General features: G+C 35.5%; 1 protein-coding gene across 3 annotated transcripts in view; it reads right to left on the reverse strand.

The window, feature by feature from the left end:
• Positions 1–16,699, reverse strand: part of LOC134754805 (uncharacterized) — a 48,285-nt gene extending 31,586 nt beyond the window's left edge. For 2 of the 3 annotated variants that reach the window (XM_063691182.1, XM_063691181.1), the window contains exons 1-6: positions 16,480–16,699; positions 16,158–16,368; positions 11,947–12,073; positions 8,655–9,469; positions 1,733–2,061; positions 621–734 (exon numbers count right to left, since the gene is read on the reverse strand). In XM_063691182.1, the coding sequence (XP_063547252.1) occupies positions 621–734; positions 1,733–2,061; positions 8,655–9,469; positions 11,947–12,073; positions 16,158–16,368; positions 16,480–16,548 (1,665 nt within the window). In that variant the 5' untranslated portion in view covers positions 16,549–16,699. The remainder of the gene's footprint in view (positions 1–620; positions 735–1,732; positions 2,062–8,654; positions 9,470–11,946; positions 12,074–16,157; positions 16,369–16,479) is intronic. The other variant, XM_063691183.1, reaches the window with a different exon arrangement.
• Between the last annotated feature and the right edge of the window lie 2,132 nt (positions 16,700–18,831).

Consider the following 18,831-nt stretch of genomic DNA (forward strand, 5'->3'; position numbering starts at 1 on the left):
ACATATCTTTTCAAAACAATACATCTTAAAATTAACATGCATGCACGAGTATGAAGGTATCGCAGCTGGTCGCATATCTTAGCTGTATACTTTTGGCTTGTTTACCTATATGATTCTACTAGTTTAAAGTAAGTATTATTTTTGTTGACTCGTAGAAAAAGTATTGTATACAATAGTGATATAATCAAGCTTTTCAATCTCGTACCCAATAAGGCCACTCAGCAAGCTTCGTGACCTTAACACGGTACTCAACTGAAAAGCTCTCCATTATATCACGATTGTATAAAATACTATTTAATAAGAGTTCTTTGGACGCCCCGCGACTGACATGTGACCAACATATTCGATAAGTACCTACAAATACAACTCAAAATAATTCAAGTCAGGATACGGACGGACAGCGTAGCGTAGTTTTTTTTATATCAGATGATGTACGATTAGGTATCCTAGCCTCCTGGATGTGACAAAGAACGCTCGCTGATTTATCAAGGCAAGGCAAGGCAAGGTATATTACATAAGCTTCAATAGGATTATATATTATAAATACTGAAGCAAAGTTTTATAAACGCATCTACGTGAAATATCCATTTGAACATGGTATTATATGTGAATACAGATACCTGTGAATCTTGCCTTCTGCTTTCTTGTTCTATGTTTCTAAATTCTTGTTGCAATATTCTTTGACGACTGTCTCTCTGTTCTTGAAGACGGTGATCGTCTTTAAAAGCATTGTTCTGGAAAACATAGAATTACCAATAACTTAAGTTATAAATAAATAAATAAAAATAATTTATTTCGGACAATAAAAAATCCATATCACGAATAAACTTGAAACTAAATTACTTAAAAATTACGATAGTTACTCATGAAATAAAACTATGAAAACGGATTATATCGCGTATATTGAATTTATAGTACATCCCGACGTTTCGAACCCTTTATAGCCTTTACAGCGATTATAACTATCGCGGTAACCGAAAATAATATTATGTACACCAGTACTTAAAAATTAAATTAAAATTTGACTATGATGAAATTGATGAAACTGTAATATTTCATTAGTATACTGTAAGTGATGGCATTCTCTTTTCTCTCTGGTCTGGAGGCAACTCGATAAAGCAGTGGTGTTCAAACTCCGGCCCGTGAGAACGTGTAAAGAATATGGGAGAACAAACGGCCGTACAAGCCAGCTAGAGAAAAGGAAGTGCTAAAGCCACATGCCTGGTCGTAGTCGTTGTCTGGTTGTGGCCTTCAGGTTAAAAGTTCAGGTCGGAGACCCCTACGTTAAGGCGTCGGTAATTGGGTGTTCTAGGTATTGCTGCAGCATCAGGTCAAGGTTACCATGATTGACAGATAATAATTAATAATAAGCATTGATTTAGCCTCTTTTTTGTTCTGATTTAGTTCATTTTTAGATTCCATCAATTCCCACTAATCCTTTAACCCTGGCAAGTACTGCCTCTGCGTGCGTCCCATGTCAAGGGCAAGATCCGCTCGGTGTACCCCTTACATCTCATTAAAGTGTCAAAAGGGCCTCTACGTGTTGGTTTCGGATCCGCGCACACCTCCCAAATGTCCAGAACACTATTGTTCCGTGATAGGAAAGAAAAAGCATTTATTTAATCACTAGCTTCTGACCGCAACTACATCCGCATAGACAGATTATTTCCGTGACACAAATTATCCTAAAAAATAACATTAAATTGACTAAATATGCTTTACTTTTACTTACGATTGGTCTAGTGTTTTTATTTTTGGGGAGGCTATTTAAAAATGCTATTGTATCCTTATATTCCTTATCAACGTTTTGTCTCGTCACAGCAATTTTATTAGCCGAATGTTGACTTTTGTTCTGTTTGTCTAGGTTACACGCAGACATGGACTCGCTGAGCGCTTGCGAGTAGGCGTCCTGCTCGAGGCTGCGATCCCGATAAACTATGCGCTCGTCGACGCGCTGAACGTGCCGACTATCTCTTGTACAGTGATCATATGTCGTAACAGACTTTTTCTTGCTTAACACATTGCCAGACTCCTTACTCCTCAGCAATCCATTGGCATGACCTATATAACATAAATTACATGCCGTTAGTTTATTATAGTCTCGTAAGAGTTTTAACTAAATTATAGTATACGGCAATAAGTACAAGCATGTGAAACTAAGCATTCAGCTTTAATGGATTGCAAATTAACATGAGACGATGACGATCACTGTCAGTGTTGTATGTATTTTCAGAAATGTAACGGATAGTTCGTACGTTTGGACCTGTGAATGAAATTACACACAAGTAAAAATAGTAAGGAGATAGGTATCCCTAATTTAAAATGGCTCCGTAAGTATCATATACGACAGTTGTTGTGTGCGGCATCTCTGGATCGCGCAATACTCGTTCCTATATCTCTGCAAAGTAATTGTTTGGTACGGTTGAGCTCACAATAGTTATTTATTTTACAAGGGGGGCAAAGTTATTGCTTAACCTCTCGTGCTAATATTGGTAACCGAGCAAGCGAAAGATTTCAAAATTGAACCACGAGCGTAGCCAGTGGTTCGAAAAATGGAATCTTGAGCGTTGTGAGGGTTTTAAGGCACGAGGGTTAGACAAATTTTGCCACCGATAGAAACACAAAATTATTTACCACACCAACACAAGAAAAATACTAACTGTAAAATATCAAACAAAATCAAAGCAAATCGATTCAAAATGAATGGTATTAAATATTTATCATACAAAATCATAATTTAAGTCAATTCTCCCAGCAAACATAAGAAAACAACTCAAAATTTGCATTTGATTACCTTGCCTCACACATGTGAATAAACTTTCTTATCAGTTTTTGAACAACCAAGAGAGCTTTTACCAGCTGGTGTGGTGAAAACATCCTTACAAGCTAATGTTCCAAAAATATATTTACACGACTTTATTGTCAATGTTTCTGAGGCGTGTAAATATATTTACACGACCTTACTGTCAATGTTTCTGAGGCGTGTTAATATATTTACACGACCTTATTGTCAATGTTTCTGAGGCGTGTAAATATATTTTCCCCTCACTAGCTCGGAAAGTTGTCGTTTATCCTTCAATGCAAGCGGGGAAAAACGCGTTTTATCCTCTAGTGGGGAAAGTAATTTGACCTTGGATGGAGCGTGTTTAAGTAGCTTGACAGATAACAAAACGTAAAACGCTCATGATAATGGTTCGTTCGATATTAATTATCATTAAATAAATGGTTTGAGAATCTAATAAAAAATACCAAATTTAGCTTTATTTAATGATTTTAAGTCATAAACCTTAAAATTCCATAAGAAACGTTTGTTTTTTATAATGATGTTAAATATAATTCTGAACGCACAATTTGAGTCGATGCAATTTCAAAACGCATCGTTGACATTTCATACATCAGAAATGTCAACATTGTCAACAATTCTTTTACTTAAAACCTTTTCTCACCGACTCGCGTAAAAATACACAACTTCCAGAGTTTTCTGTTATAATATCGTAAAGAAATGAGTGATTTCAGTGATGAAGATGATCTAACGCCTGTGGATGTTGCACTTTCCTCGCTATAGTGAGGTGAAAAGTTTTGTGTTACACACGGGCGCAAATGTATTTTACTTCTCGTGTGTTGAAACACTCGCTACGCTCAGGATTCTATTTTAGAACCACTCGCTTCGCTCGTGGTTCACCTATAGAATCCTTTCGCTTGCTCGTGTTTCAATTCTACACTCGCGGGTAAAATACAACTTTGCACCCTTGTATAACAAATAACTATTACACGACCTTATTGTTTCTGAGGCGGTAAATATATTTACACGACCTTACTGTCAATGTTTCTGAGGCGTGTAAATATATTTACACGACCTTACTGTCAATGTTTCTGAGGCGTGTAAATATATTTACACGACCTTACTGTCAATGTTTCTGAGGCGTATAAATATATTTACACGACCTTATTGTCAATGTTTCTGAGGCGTGTAAATATGTTTTTGGAACGTTGGCTTGTAAAGGTGTTTGCGAACTCGACTGTACACTCCCTGCTCGATAACATCTGTATGAAGATAATCCTTTTTGAATGAGAAAATTTTTTTTTTGCGAATTTATATCTATAATATTTTCATTCATTTTCACGGATTTTATAACATATCCCCGCATATCCGTTACATATCATAATAAAACAATTATATTATTAAAAGTATTCAACGACGAACAGCTCTTCTGTACTATTTAATGTGACTAAAACATAATTGGTAGGTACAAGCATAGGTCAATCAAATTAGATTTTTTTGAAGAATATAATTCCCAGCAAGCTGAAAATCATCGAAATTAAACTGTCGTGAGACATACTATCATCTAAGCTAGAAATTAAACTGACGTGAGACATACTATCATCTAAGCTGGAAATTAAACTGTCGTGAGACATACTATCATCTAAGCTAGAAATTAAACTGTCGTGAGACATACTATCATCTAAGCTGGAAATTAAACTGTCGTGAGACATACTATCATCTAAGCTGGAAATTAAACTGTTCTCATTATTATAATATTGGCTAACTGATCATAATCTCCAAATAAACTTTAACAAAACAAAACTAATGCAATTCAGGCCATACTAGAAACAACCCCTAAACATAGATTATACATTTAATAATATTAAATTAGAACCCGTTGACACTTTTTCATTCGTAAACTGGAAAGACCATATACAAAATTTAATTAATAGTCTCTCCAGATTCACGTATGCTTTATACGAATTAAAAAAAAAAACAACCGACCTTAATACTGCCTTAACAGCCTATCACGCTTATGCCCACTCCCTGTTCCGTTACGGCATATTGCTTTGGGGCAATAAGTACAGTAATAAATGACCTGTTTATAATTCAAAAAAAATGTGTCAGAATCCTTGTAAATATAAAACAAATTCAGAGCTGTCGAACCTTCTTTAAAGAGCTCGGAATTTTGACACTTTCATGACTATATATTTTTGAAGTTTGTAAGTTTACTAGAGCCTATAGCCATTTCTTCTGTCAGACCGACAAACAAAGCCACTAAACCTTCGACGAAATAACGACCTTGCATTACCCACATCCAGCTTAACATTGTACCATTCAGGACCCCATACGATGTGCATAAAAATATATAATAAGATACCACATGAAATCAAATCAATAGGAAATCCAAAATCATTTGAGACCATTTTAGAAAAATACTTATTGGATAAGAGTTACTATTCACTGCAAGAGTTTTTTGGTGATACGTCCCGCAATAAATAGTAGTAATTGTAACTGCATAATACTATTATTAATTCTTTTTAATTAATAGTTTTATTCGAATGTCTGTGCAATGCTTATGTATATGTTTGCTTATGTATAAGGTTAAATTGTAGATGCTTATGTAGGTATAAGATTCAATTGCTGTGCCCTTACAGTGTCTATATTCCATGTAAATGTAATATATTGGCCATAAAGATATTTGAAGTTTAAAGTATCATCTAAGCTGGAAATTGAACTGTCGTGAGACATACTATCATCTAAGCTGGAAATTAACCTGTCGAAAGACATCTATCATCTAAGCTGGAAATTAAACTGTCGTGAGACATACTATCATCTAAGCTGGAAATCGTTTTAATATCTTCAATTGATCCTAAAGGCATGTAATCCTAGTTTGCTCCATCCCAGGAGGTGTGCATACATTTTTGCTCTTTTTCAATTTTTAGTGTTCCGTGCAAAACTTCGGTCTTGCAAATCAGTTAAATGCGTTTTTCTCAGAGACCGTTTGACATAGATACCTAAAATTTGAAACAGTTATAGCAATTACCACCACTAATATTGTACATAAGTCAAAACCGCTTATTTTTTATTTTAGGGGGTTGAGATGGGTAACCTGTTTTTTTCTTTTATTTGTACGAATCGAGTGGGGTACCATTAGAAAGCTTGTAAAAAATTTAGTCCATAGACTGATTTTGACTTCATTTTAGACTGCAGTAGTTTCGATAAAAAATGCATTTTGTTGCAAGTTTTCATACAAAAAGATTCGCCTGTCCTGGGAATTTTCGGAAAAACTATAGCTAACAGGCAGCTAACCAGCCAGTAACCAACTAAATCGAGTATGGAGACGGCGGGAAAATTATCAGGTTAACCTTATCTTTATTAGTTTTTTAACTGCAGCCTGATCTTAGGTTACTTAGGTTCAGTTACTAGCTTGGATCAGCTTCCTAGACTGGTAATTTCATATTAGGAAGTCGTTTTAGCGAGAAAGATTTTTAAATAAAACTTAGGCATTGAAATTAATGACTTATGTGTGTGACACAAAGTTTAATTCAACTTGCTTATTTTTGTGGGTTATTTCATTTTTTTGTAATAGTCTACCAAACGCATGAGAGAAAAAAAGATCTACAAAATACAACCTAGTTATAATGCAAATAAGCTTAAGAGGCCGTAGTCGATTTTGGAGCAAAAATTTTAAATTGATAGATTTAGTCGTTGAAATGATACACGTTTTGTTACGTAATATCTAAATAACAAGTATTGGTTTCTATTAGCACGTCTTCTCATCTTGCCTTTTAATAATGAGGTCGCGAGCGTGCGTCACCGGAAATATATGAAAAGAAGGGGCAGTTTTTAAAAATTCATCAAAAATTTATGGTGGTAAATTATACAAATTGATGTATAAGAATAGTTTCAACAAATGTTGTACATTGTTTAAGTATCAAAATTACGTTGAAATTAAGTCGATTTTCAGAGAAATTGTCACTTGTTTTGAAGTAATTTCTGGAGAAAATTGATTTCGTCTAACTTTCATTTACAATAATAAAAATGTAGTCTGATAAACGTCAAGTACAGGATATGTGTAATACAAAATTACCATGTTTGACCGTTCAAACTTAACGAAATTTACAAATAAGCACGACAAAATCAGTGCTTTACGCGCGTTTACCTAAACGTCCATCAGAAAAGCAAACATTACAATTTTAGTGAGTCTGTTTTCAACAAATTGATCTGATAAAAGGTAAGATAAGAAGATGCGCTAATAGAAATCAGTACTTGTTATTTCAATTAGGTAACAAAAGGTGTACAATTTCACCGACTAAATCTATTAATTTTACATTTTTGCGACTAAAATCGACACCGGCCTCTTAAATTTCGAACGGGCTTTCCAACCAATGGACTATCTCAATGTCGTCGCTATACTTACTCAACCTCATATCTGCAACAATCATTTGATGGAAATGTCGCTTTTTTTTCATTCGGAATACGGGTGTTTTTGTCATCAAATGAGTGTTGCAGATACGAGGTTGAGTAAGTATAGCGGCGATGTGCTCAGTAAGAATTATATTTATTGTTGCAGTAAACTTTAAATTTTTAAATTAAGAATTCCGTTCTTCATTGTCGTTTTGTTTTTTTACACAATTTACACACAGAGTTAGTAAGACGTATAGAGATAACAAAGTCATTTAATATTTATTAGAGAGTATCTAATTCGTCGAAACAATATACACATTATCCCTTTGCATTAAGTACGATGACATTTGTGTCTAATTGTATCCAGTATGTATATTTTTGAAAGGATCGGTGAGAGCAGCAACCAGATCCCGTTCTGTTACGAGAAAATAATCTTGGAAGACCTATAGTATATGACAATTAAAAATTTTATTCTAGTTTTTGGAAACAGGTAAATTATGGTCATTTAATCATCTTGATTAAATGTACAATACATGCCAAGCTCGTTAAAATTGGTTGACTAGAAAAAAAATATCAAAGCAAATAAAATTTCGTTTTGTTTTAAACAAAAACTATAACGTTTAGGGTGCTCAAATTTGGCACAATAATGACTAATGTAGAGCCACACATAAAAATTACAAGCCCAAACTGAAGGGTGGCAGAATCACTTAGCTTATCCCGGCACGGCCTTTGTTCTAATCATGATCCGAAAGGTACCTTCATATGAATTCGTGATCAGTTTGTAAAAAATGACCGCCACTTTGAAGTTCTTTTATTTGGTATAATCATGTTAAAAAATCCGAAAACTCCTTTTTACCAGTGTCTGATTCACCAAACCTTGCTGGTAGTGCCATTCTATTTGATGGTGGGTTCCCTCTACATCGAGTTGTTTGGCAATCCAAGGAAAAATGTATCTCCTAAGGCTCCCAAAATGTATGCACACCGCCTGGGATGGAGCAAACTCAGATTACACGCATTAAGGACCAAATGAAAGTATTAAAGTGATTTCCAGCTTGCTGGGAATTAATTCCTCAAAACGATATTTTTGGATCTAATTTGATTGGCCCAGCAAGGCAATACAAAATGTACTAGAAACTATGAAGCAGTACAAGGTCTTTAAACAAATGAAATATTATTAAGTGACGTAATAGTATGGTTATAATCCAATGGGTTTAGCCTAAGTCACAGTATAATGAAATGTTATTAAGTGACGTAATAGTATGGTTATAATCCAATGGGTTTAGCCTAAGTCACAGTATAATGAAATGTTATTAAGTGACGTAATAGTATGGTTATAATCCAATGGGTTTAGCCTAAGTCGCAGTATAATGAAATGTTATTAAGTGACGTATGGTTATATTATAATCCAATGGGTTTAGCCTAAGTCACAGTATAATGGAAAGCTAAGCCGTGATTTCAGATATCGATTAGGACTTGTCACCTGCTAGTTCATTATGTTCGCAACACTTATGCGGTATCAAGGGTCTTGCTTTCCTCGAAACAGGACTAGGTACCGAGTTCAGTTTCACAGGAGCAATGGAACTAAAGATCTTATTTGAATGATATACATTAATTGGAAAGTGCTTTTTTTCCAATGCTTGTTTGTTGTGTGTAATTGTAAGGAACTGACACCGACAACTGGTTTCGGGATGCCACATGGGCACCGGAAACGCTTGGCCTTCAACTACGTGGCAAATGTTGCTAATAGCACTACCTTCAGGCCCTAGTGGAGGTCTGCTTCGAGTTATTGTCTGCCTTAAATTCTTTAAATCGTCTGATTGTTGCTTGCTTGTGTTATTTTCAGATTCTCTGAGTCGAAGCACCCGATTTTGAATGTATTCTGAAACTAATGTTGAAGAAAGCTTTGAAGGTCCAGTATCACAAGATGTAGCCGTTCCTCCGCGCAGGCTTAACGGCATCTCATCACTAATCGCAAACAAATCCCTTTTGTTTTGTTTGTCTGCGGCATTGTCTTTGTCGCCAGCAGACTCTTTGATGTTATCCTCTTGTGGTAGAGCTAGTACCGGGACATTGGGCTCCCATTCGGGAGAAAGTAAATCAATATCCCACTGGGTGCCCATGTCTGTCCTTGCCACTTCTTTGGGTAACTCCTTGTTATTTAAGTTTACGTCTACATTAACATTTTCATAAGTAGTTTTGGTTTCTTCATTAACAATATTTATTTTACTGGAGAGTTTGGACCATTTGTTTGCTGCACTGGCTGACTTTTCACGGCTCAATTCATTTGCAGCTTCCCTAAAAATTTACCACATAATAATTAAGCTCTGTTTTTTATATGCCAGACACTAAAATGACAGTTGAATAGGGAGTATTACTGCAATGTTTTACCACCAGAGTGCAGCTCTAGCGCACATCCAAAACCACAGATAATTTGTTCAAAAATTTATATTTCGTTATCTGCTTCTCTATCATTCGAATATGCAAGAGTGATAGAGAGGCAGATAACGAAATTTCGATTTTCATTCGCAGTAGACCCTATGATCGATCGTGCTAGTGACTCCCCCCTACGGAGAGGTTTGCATAATATTCCCTATTGTCTAATCTACTGCCCAATTGTCATGCTTTTGTACTACAACACACACAGATCAGTTGGACAAATTAGGACAATAAAAGTATCCTTTTAGAGTATGGGACATAACAAGAAAGTTTAAAGGAAGTACATTTATTTCGCACCACCTTCATAATGGGTTAGCGTTGGCAGACTTTAGATCTAAACACAAAGCTATACACACTATTAAAATCTGAAAATTAGTCCAATACAAAGCTAAATGGTAATGAATCAGTTTGAATGGCAACATTACCCATTTTCATTGTTTTTGTTTAAAATTAAATTATCCTAACACACACAAAAAAAATAGAGAGTATATACATATAAGTATATCAATAACAGCAGTACTGCAATGCTACATAAAACAGTAACAAATTCGCTACAGGCCATTAATAACTAAAATAAACAGGCTCAAGCTCAGCACAGGTCAATATACAAACAAAATATGGAATTTTATTAAGTTGACAATTAGCTCCATGCACGAATTTATTTTTATTTTTGGATTCATAATTTATATCGTTGGAACACCGGAAATGATAAAAATACTTTTGTAAACCTTAACATTATTGTTATAGTTGTAAGTACCTCAAAAGTGTCACTGTGAGGGACTTGCAATAATAAAGCCCCTAAACTCAGTTCAATAATACAGGTCTGTCAAAAATTATACTAAGATATAATTATGTGTATATATTTAGCTAGCACAATAATCTTGTGATACAGTATTAATGTAATGTATGGAATACTTGTCAATATGACAGTAAAAATTGCTTTACTTTGGTTGCCATTACTTACTTTCATTAGACTTTATTGGTGCAGAGCAGAAATGTTTTGAAAGAATATCCTTATTTTTTCTTATTATATTTTTATGGAATTCAATAAGTTTTATTCCTAATTATAAAGTCCCATTAGGACGGAGCCATTGGTGGCCTTCAACATTAACTTAAACGGAAAAACAAAAATACCGGCCAAGTGCGAGTCGGACTCGCGTTCCAAGGGTTCCGTACATTACATAATTTAAACAATGTATTTTTTATGATGTGAAACGTGAGTGAAATGTCTTTAAAAAACCTGTAGGGGTCGGATCAAAAACTAAGTAATTAAGTCCGACTCACGCTTGACTGCACTTTTCTAATAGGTTTTCCTGAGATCTATAGATAAAGATCTATTTTGTGTATTTTTTTTCAAAATTTTAGACCCAGTAGTTTCGGAGATAAAGGGGGGGGAATGGTCATTTTTTGCCTATTTTCTTGAATAACTTCTAAACTGTTTATCTTAAAATTATAAAGAAAATATATTTGAGATTCTAACAATGAGCTCTTTCATTTGATATGTAACTAATTAATTTTCTCATTTACCCCCCAAAAGTGGCCCCCGTGTTTAAAATTAATTTGTTTACGTTACATGTACATCTTTGGGTTACAAACTTATATATGTGTACTAAATTTCAACTTAATTGGTCCAGTAGTTTCGAAGAAAATAGGCTGTGACAGACGGACAGACAGACAGACAGACGCAGGAGTGATCCTATAAGGGTTCCGTTTTTTCCTTTTGAGGTACGGAACCCTAAAAACTGGACAAATGTGAGTTCATTTGACTCTTACACTACTAAGGGTTCAGTACAAACTTACAATAATCCCATGCAACTATAACTGAAAAATCTTAAAAGCATGAAGTTTAAAATGATGATCTTCATTTCGACATGGCAAAATTGCATTGGTCTTAGCATGTTTCAATGTGTTGTGGGTGGCTAGAGGTTAAATCAATAGTGTAGTGTAATGTGACAGATAAATGGACGAGTTACACCCTAAGAGCTCTATTTTACCCAGCAGTTTGTTAAAGAATCCTAAAAAGAACTTATATTGAGCTTATGGTGCACAATTATTGCTGGGCATATTATAATTAAGCAATAAAATCCAATGCAGTTGAACACAGAACTTCCTCCTTAATTATAACTGTAATCCACAATGTTCTTATCAATTTACAATAAAGTTATATATAATGGTCAAAGCCTCCCAACTCCCAATGTACGCATTAGCTTCTTGAACATGAAATACCCTACCCTACCCTACTACAGCTACTAGGTGCAGCAATGACAATGATAGCACTATGGTCATGTTGTCAGCAGCATGGACCATGGACCTGAACCTGGCCTGGACTTATTTACCTTGCTTGCAGTTTTCTGTCCAAACCCTTTTTCAATTCATCTAGTTTTTGTTGTTTCTGCCTTTTTACCTCCGCTGCAGCTTCTCTCCCTCGTAGATGGGACAAGTCAACTTTTTCAGCAAGATTCTCTGAAAATATCAACATTTATCATTTCATTCTAGCATATGTACATATGGTTGGAGAGCCGGCAGTAAAGTTTCGAACCAACGTGATACCGCGATGAGATGCACAATGATTTCCCATAAAAGTGATGCTAAGTCCGAATTTGATAGTCTGCCACGGCGGAACTTGCCGAAAGTACAAAAAAGATAGCCACTTCCGGTGCGAAAAAGGGGGGGTCATTTAACCCATCTGATACTGCAATAATAGCTATGGCATCAGTTAGAAATTTACTGGTAGATACAGAAAAGCGAAATCTGCCAGTATGATTCCTGCCGGAAGTGCTTGGCATACGGTCTCAAACCCCTAAATTAACCCATCTGATACCAGCATGAAACCAATTCCAGTCGGTAGATATAAACCTTCTCTTCAGGAATATATAAGTCTGCCAGGGCGTTTTCTGCCGAAACACCTTGACATACGAGATTTTGTGGCGCAACGTCCGTGGTACCCGTATTTTGGAATTGTACATATTACGGACATTTCAAATACTGCAGGCTTATTAATTTATTACTCTATGCTTACATTTGTATATTATTAAGTTATTAATAACATATATTTCAAATTTATTAATATACACAATATAATTTGGGCATTAATTTAATACCTGCTTACGGCTTTGTACTTTTTTGTTTGCCTTATAAAGGTGCTAACAAATTAGCTACCGATATCTTCACAGTTGATAGTACTCGGCTCCTGAAGTATATGTAAGTATGAAACATTATAGGTTTTATGATGTTATTTGGAGAAAATTGGAAAACAAATTTGCTTTGTAAAAAACTCTGTTAATGAGATAATTAAATGAGACCTCATTGAACAGATTCTAAAACCTCTTTAAAATATAAAACGTAACTGGCCACTTTACGTTGATAAATCAAATGACACGTTGACAATGACATTTAAGACAAACAAGCAGTTAAATACATGATGATTTTTTTTTTAGATATAATTATAGTTTATTTATTTTGTTCGGTAAATAAAATAAAAATTATGAGAAATTTTCTTAATTTCTATTAAAAGTTAATTGTTCTAGTGTAAAGTACCATCTCGTAAAATTTCTGTAGCTAATTTGTTAGCACCTTATATATAAATAATAAAATAATTTCAAATTACAATATCCTTTATTTACCAAAATGAACAAAATTATTATTATTACATACTTCTTGTAAACGGGTGTGACAAGACAAGATTTTCAACGTCAAGGACGATTTTTACCAATAATCCAAATATGAACATTTTACATCATTTTTAGGGTTCCGTACCCAAAGGGTAAAAACTGGACCCTATTACTAAGATCCGTCCGTTCCGTCTGTCACCAGGCTGTATCTCATGAACCGTGATAGCTAGACAGTTGAAATTTTCTCAGATGATGTATTTCTATTGTTATTTATAAATATTGGGAGTATTATGGGTACTAGGCGAGGATATACATACATACTTATATAGATAAATATATACTTAAATACATAGATGACAACCATGACTCAGGAATAAATATATGTTTTCATCACACAAATATATGCCCTTATCGGAATTCGAACCCAAGACCGTCGGCTTAGTTATCTCTATTTGTAGTGTTATAAAACAACACCCTGAATGTTAAACTACGTCATTTTTGCGTCAACGTCAAGAAATGTAGGGGAGAGGTTGGCATGACGGGATACTTAATGTTTTAAGTCCAATAAAACTGAAAATGCTATTCTTTTTAAGTTTTTGTTATTTTTATTTTTATCTTTGGTAATCAGTCTTTCATAATCAACACTTACTAGGAACTCTCTAGTTAGATAATTAAATTAAAAAAAAAAAATAATGGCCTAAAGTGCCTACTCTCCATCTTGCCCCCCAGGTATGGTAAAATGGGGAACCCCTTCGGGACAAGATAAGAACAATTCATAGAAATATTATATTTAGGGCCTAAACAAAACTTCAAATTTTGGCTATTGGGTCCATCGTCTGATACCTTCTCACGAACTGTTTTACCTTTATTTCTTAAGTGGTCTGAGAGACAGAAAATGTGTTTACAGATAACATGTACCCCATCTTCCCTTTATAACAGCATCCACCGCTTTTTTCTTGGCCTCTACTAACCACTCTCCTCTATTTGACTTTCTTTTATACTTTTTCAGCGTTCTACAAGAAAAGAATAAATAAATTCAAATCCGCAATTCTTCATCAGTTTATCACATTAAAACTACGGCCGTCAAGATGTACCCCATCTTGCCCCATGTGCCTAATGAAATTCGAAAGTAAAAAAATAAATAAACCGTGCTTGAAACCAAACAAATCCTTAGCTGTTGGCGTGATTGCTGGGCCATAGGAATAAATTAACAGTATATATGTGCTGGTGATAATAAGGAAACAAACGCAAACCAAATAAAACACAAAAACCGGCTAAGTTCGAGTCGGACTCGCGCACGTAAGGTTCCGTACCATAATACAATTACGCAAAAAACGGCAAAAAACGTCATGTTTGTTGTATGGGAACCCCACTTAAATATTTATTTTATTATGTTATTAGAATCATTTAGAATCACTTTTTAATCAATTGTGCATTACAGGTAATGAATACAGGTTTTATAGACAATTAGTTATAGTTTGTTGTTATAGCGGCAACAGAAATACATCATCTGTGAAAATTTCATCTGTCTAGCTATCACGGTTGATGAGATACAGGCTGGTGACAGACGGACAGACAGACAGACAGACAGACAGCGGAGTCTTAGTTATAGGGTCCCGTTTTTACCCTTTGGGTACGGAACCCTAGAAATAACAAGGAATATGACAAAAACAGTTTTGTTGCAAATAAATAATTAACAACACCATTTGTCTAGCCGGTCACTGTGCGAACTGATTGCCATGACGGCGACGCATCGTCATGCACTAACGGGATTCTGATGGTTAGTCAGTCGTGTCGCCATATAAAGCCGCTACCCCGTCTTACTCGTCTTACCCCTCTCTCCCCTACATAAGATAGTGATTAGATACACCAAATAGGTGAAAAAACGCCTCAAGCGTAAAAGAAACCACCAAAAATCATTTTATGTCGCATTTCAAGCCTGATTTAGCTATGAATACTAATACCCCTTTATTCGTAAAACTTTACGAGCCTTAATTAGTTAAATTATGTTTTATCCTTTTCTTACAAATACATAAGTCAAAATGACAGACAAAGACAAACGATTCATATAGCTAATTCAATGACTATCAATCATATTAATCACATTATTTAATTTATTTTAACTTAATTTATTATAAATATATGTTATTAATAACGTAATAATATATAAATATAAGCATAGAGTAATAAATTAATAAGCCTGCAGTATTTGAAATGTACGTAATATGTACAATTCCAAAATACGGGTACCACGGATGTTGCGCCACAAAATCTCGTATGTCAAGGTGTTTCGGCAGAAAACGCCCTGGCAGACTTATATATTCCTGAAGAGAAGGTTCATATCTACCAACTGGAATTGGTTTCATGCTGGTATCAGATGGGTTAATTTAGGGGTCCCGATGGTCACCTTTGAGAGCGTATGCCAAGCACTTCCGGCAGGAATCATACTGGCAGATTTCGCTTTTCTGTATCTACCAGTAAATTTCTAACTGATGCCATAGCTATTATTGCAGTATCAGAAGGGTTAAATGACCCCCCCTTTTTCGCACCGGAAGTGGCTATCTTTTTTGTACTTTCGGCAAGTTCCGCCGTGGCAGACTATCAAATTCGGACTTAGCATCACTTTTATGGGAAACCATTGTGCATCTCATCGCGGTATCATGTTGGTTCAAAACTTTACTGCCGGCTCTTCTACCAATAAGCGAACATACAGACTAATTATTTGCAAATTACTTATAGATAACAATACATTACTTTTACACAGACCAATAAGAAGAATCAAAAATAAGGAGATGGAAGTGCAGGCACTATTTGTATAATAAGAATGTTTAGGTATTAGGTTTAAAAATATAAGATAGTATCTTAGAAACTGCAGTGGCCTCTAATCTTCTGTGACTTGTAGTACAAGTATTTAGTCTAGTGGATTTGTTAGTAACCTGATTGTGTCAGCCCACGAGCCTGCTGGTGGCTGCTCCCTACATTGCTCAATCCTCTGGAATATAACTCTTCTAGTTTTTTAACGAATTTCTCTTGATGCTGCTTGTAATCCCTTTCTTTCCTCTCGTCAAGTCCAACCACTTGACGTAGTTTCTCAACTTTCGCGCGTTGTCTTATTTTCTTAGCAATATCTTTAGACTGTTCTCTAACCTAAAATGAACAAAGCGGCTTCCGTTATATCTTAGTTTGCAACTAAATCGCACTAGACACAATTTATGGATATGGTATAATAATATATTTCTACGAGTCAATTATTCAAACCTGCTGGAGTCGTAACTGACGACGACGGAGGAATTCACTTGTTTCCTGTGATTCACTCTTTGAAGTCATATTGACATATGATCGTAGTAAAAAGTTTGTTATTTTATAAGAATAACTGTCTTACTATTCATAAACTGTCAATTCAAGGCACAATCACTTCGACAATGTGAACATTGATGGAACATTGTGAACTCACAAATTTTTGAACAGCTTACTTCAACGAGTCAACGAACTTGTAAGTTGCACGTAAGTTGTAACTGCCACAGAGTAGTAACACAGATTAATAAATAGTTACTATAGTAAACAGGTAAACAGGAGCCGACGCTTTTGTTGTGGGGGGACCAAGACGTGGGACACTTAAAGCATAACACACCATCGCACCGCACCGCGACGTTGGAGCAGTTCTAGTAATAGGTAGTACCATGAAGTTATAGTAGTACTGGCTAAATAAAGTGTATCCATGTAACTATGTAACTCAAATAGCGCTTAGTGCGCATAGATAATGATAAGACGAGGTTGATTGTATGATTCAATGGCGGATCATAAGTTTGGATGATTAAATAGTAAAAGTACATAAAGCAGTGTTTTATTGTGTGAGAATATTATATTGGCGACGGGATAAACAAAACCATGGCTATGATAGGTAATATAGAAAATTATCGCCAAGGAGACGATTTTGTTGCCTATATTGTAAGACGGCGAGCTTCAGTAAAAGACTCAGGAACTCTTAAACGACTTTTATTTGCTTCAGCAACAATTATTGTTTCATAAAAATCCAGATATAATTTTATCAATCAAAACGTCTGTCTCCGGCAACGTGTGCTGTCCCTTTCTAACCGCCCAGCGGCCGTCATCCGCGAACGGTGCCTTTTAACTATGGCGCCACTGTCAGTATACGTTGGCGGAGACTAGAATATCTATTAAAACAATTTAAATACTAATTTAATTATTATATTACCAAATCAATGATAAATCCTAATATAAATAATACGGCGATTCTAACAATTCGGCCATCCGCAACACACACACACGTCCCGTGTACAAGACAAGTAAAATTGAGCCATTGACCTGTCACAAAATCATTACTTACAGGCCGCTACAACATACAATTTTTAGGTACTTTACTTGGCTAAAATCACTTCTACTTCGTTGACATATACATATTGTGCTTATGAACAGAACCTTATTCTATTCTATATACTTTTTTTTTATATATTATTATATAAACTTAGATTCGCAGTACAAGTACCTTGACACCGAAACTAACTTAATTAACCACAAAATTAGTGGTACAAGTCGCTACTACCTTGAAACCACCTCAATCGTGGCGCAGTTCAAGTCGCTTCTACCTTGAGCCTGCCTCTACTAAACCTATTTAAAACTTATAAATGCGGTACAAGTCGCTTCTACCTTGAAACCGTAATCAACTTAATTAACCAAGAATTTAGTGGTACAAGTCGCTACTACCTTGAAACCACCTCAACCGTGGCGCAGTTCAAGTCGCTTCTACCTTGAGCCTGCCTCTACTGAATTTATATAAAACTTATAAATGCGGTACAAGTCGCTTCTACCTTGAAACCGCGATAAACAATCAACGATGAAATAGGTGGTACAAGTCGCTACTACCTTGTAACCACCTTGAGTCTGTCGTTCTCTTTATTTACAGCGTTTATTCATCTCATATTAAAGCAAACTACTGGACAATTACTCACGACACAGTCTCTCCTTCGTCACTACTACTAGGGGAGGAATCAAGGTTTGCTCTGTCAAAACTGAGCCATGCCTTCATTTTATCGACAGAAACCACAGCACAATATTTTCGGTTCGACTTCTTTGTTAAGGGCGTATCTTCTACCTGATACCGGTCGTTGTCTAGGACCGCGGTGACACGATACGGACCTTGATACTTAGGTACAAGTTTTCTACTTTGACCAGTCGACGGAACTTCCCTTTTAATACTTACTAAATCGCCAATTTTGAATTTTAACGGAGTACTAGCTTTTTTGTCATATGCTTGTTTTTGTTTCTCTTGGTATTCTGTAATATGCTTGTCAACCGTTTCCCTTATTTCGTCAACCGTACTGTTGCAAACTAAATGTTCATTATCTAAACAGGTCTTGATTCTACCTTCTGACCTACCTGTCAAAGATGTACCAAACAACGCTTGTGCGGGAGTTGTGCCTATTCCTTTGTTCAATGTGTTATTTAAACCCCACTGTACGTCAGGAACACTTAAATCCCATTTACGCTCGTCCTGACCCAGGCATTTAGCTGTGAGTGCATCAAGTAACGTACGGTTGTATCTCTCAACCTGTCCGTTTGCTCTTGGTGTAGCCACAGCATTAAGGATAT

This window comes from Cydia strobilella, chromosome Z (genome assembly GCF_947568885.1).
Source record: "Cydia strobilella chromosome Z, ilCydStro3.1, whole genome shotgun sequence".
NCBI classification, from domain to species: domain Eukaryota; kingdom Metazoa; phylum Arthropoda; class Insecta; order Lepidoptera; family Tortricidae; genus Cydia; species Cydia strobilella.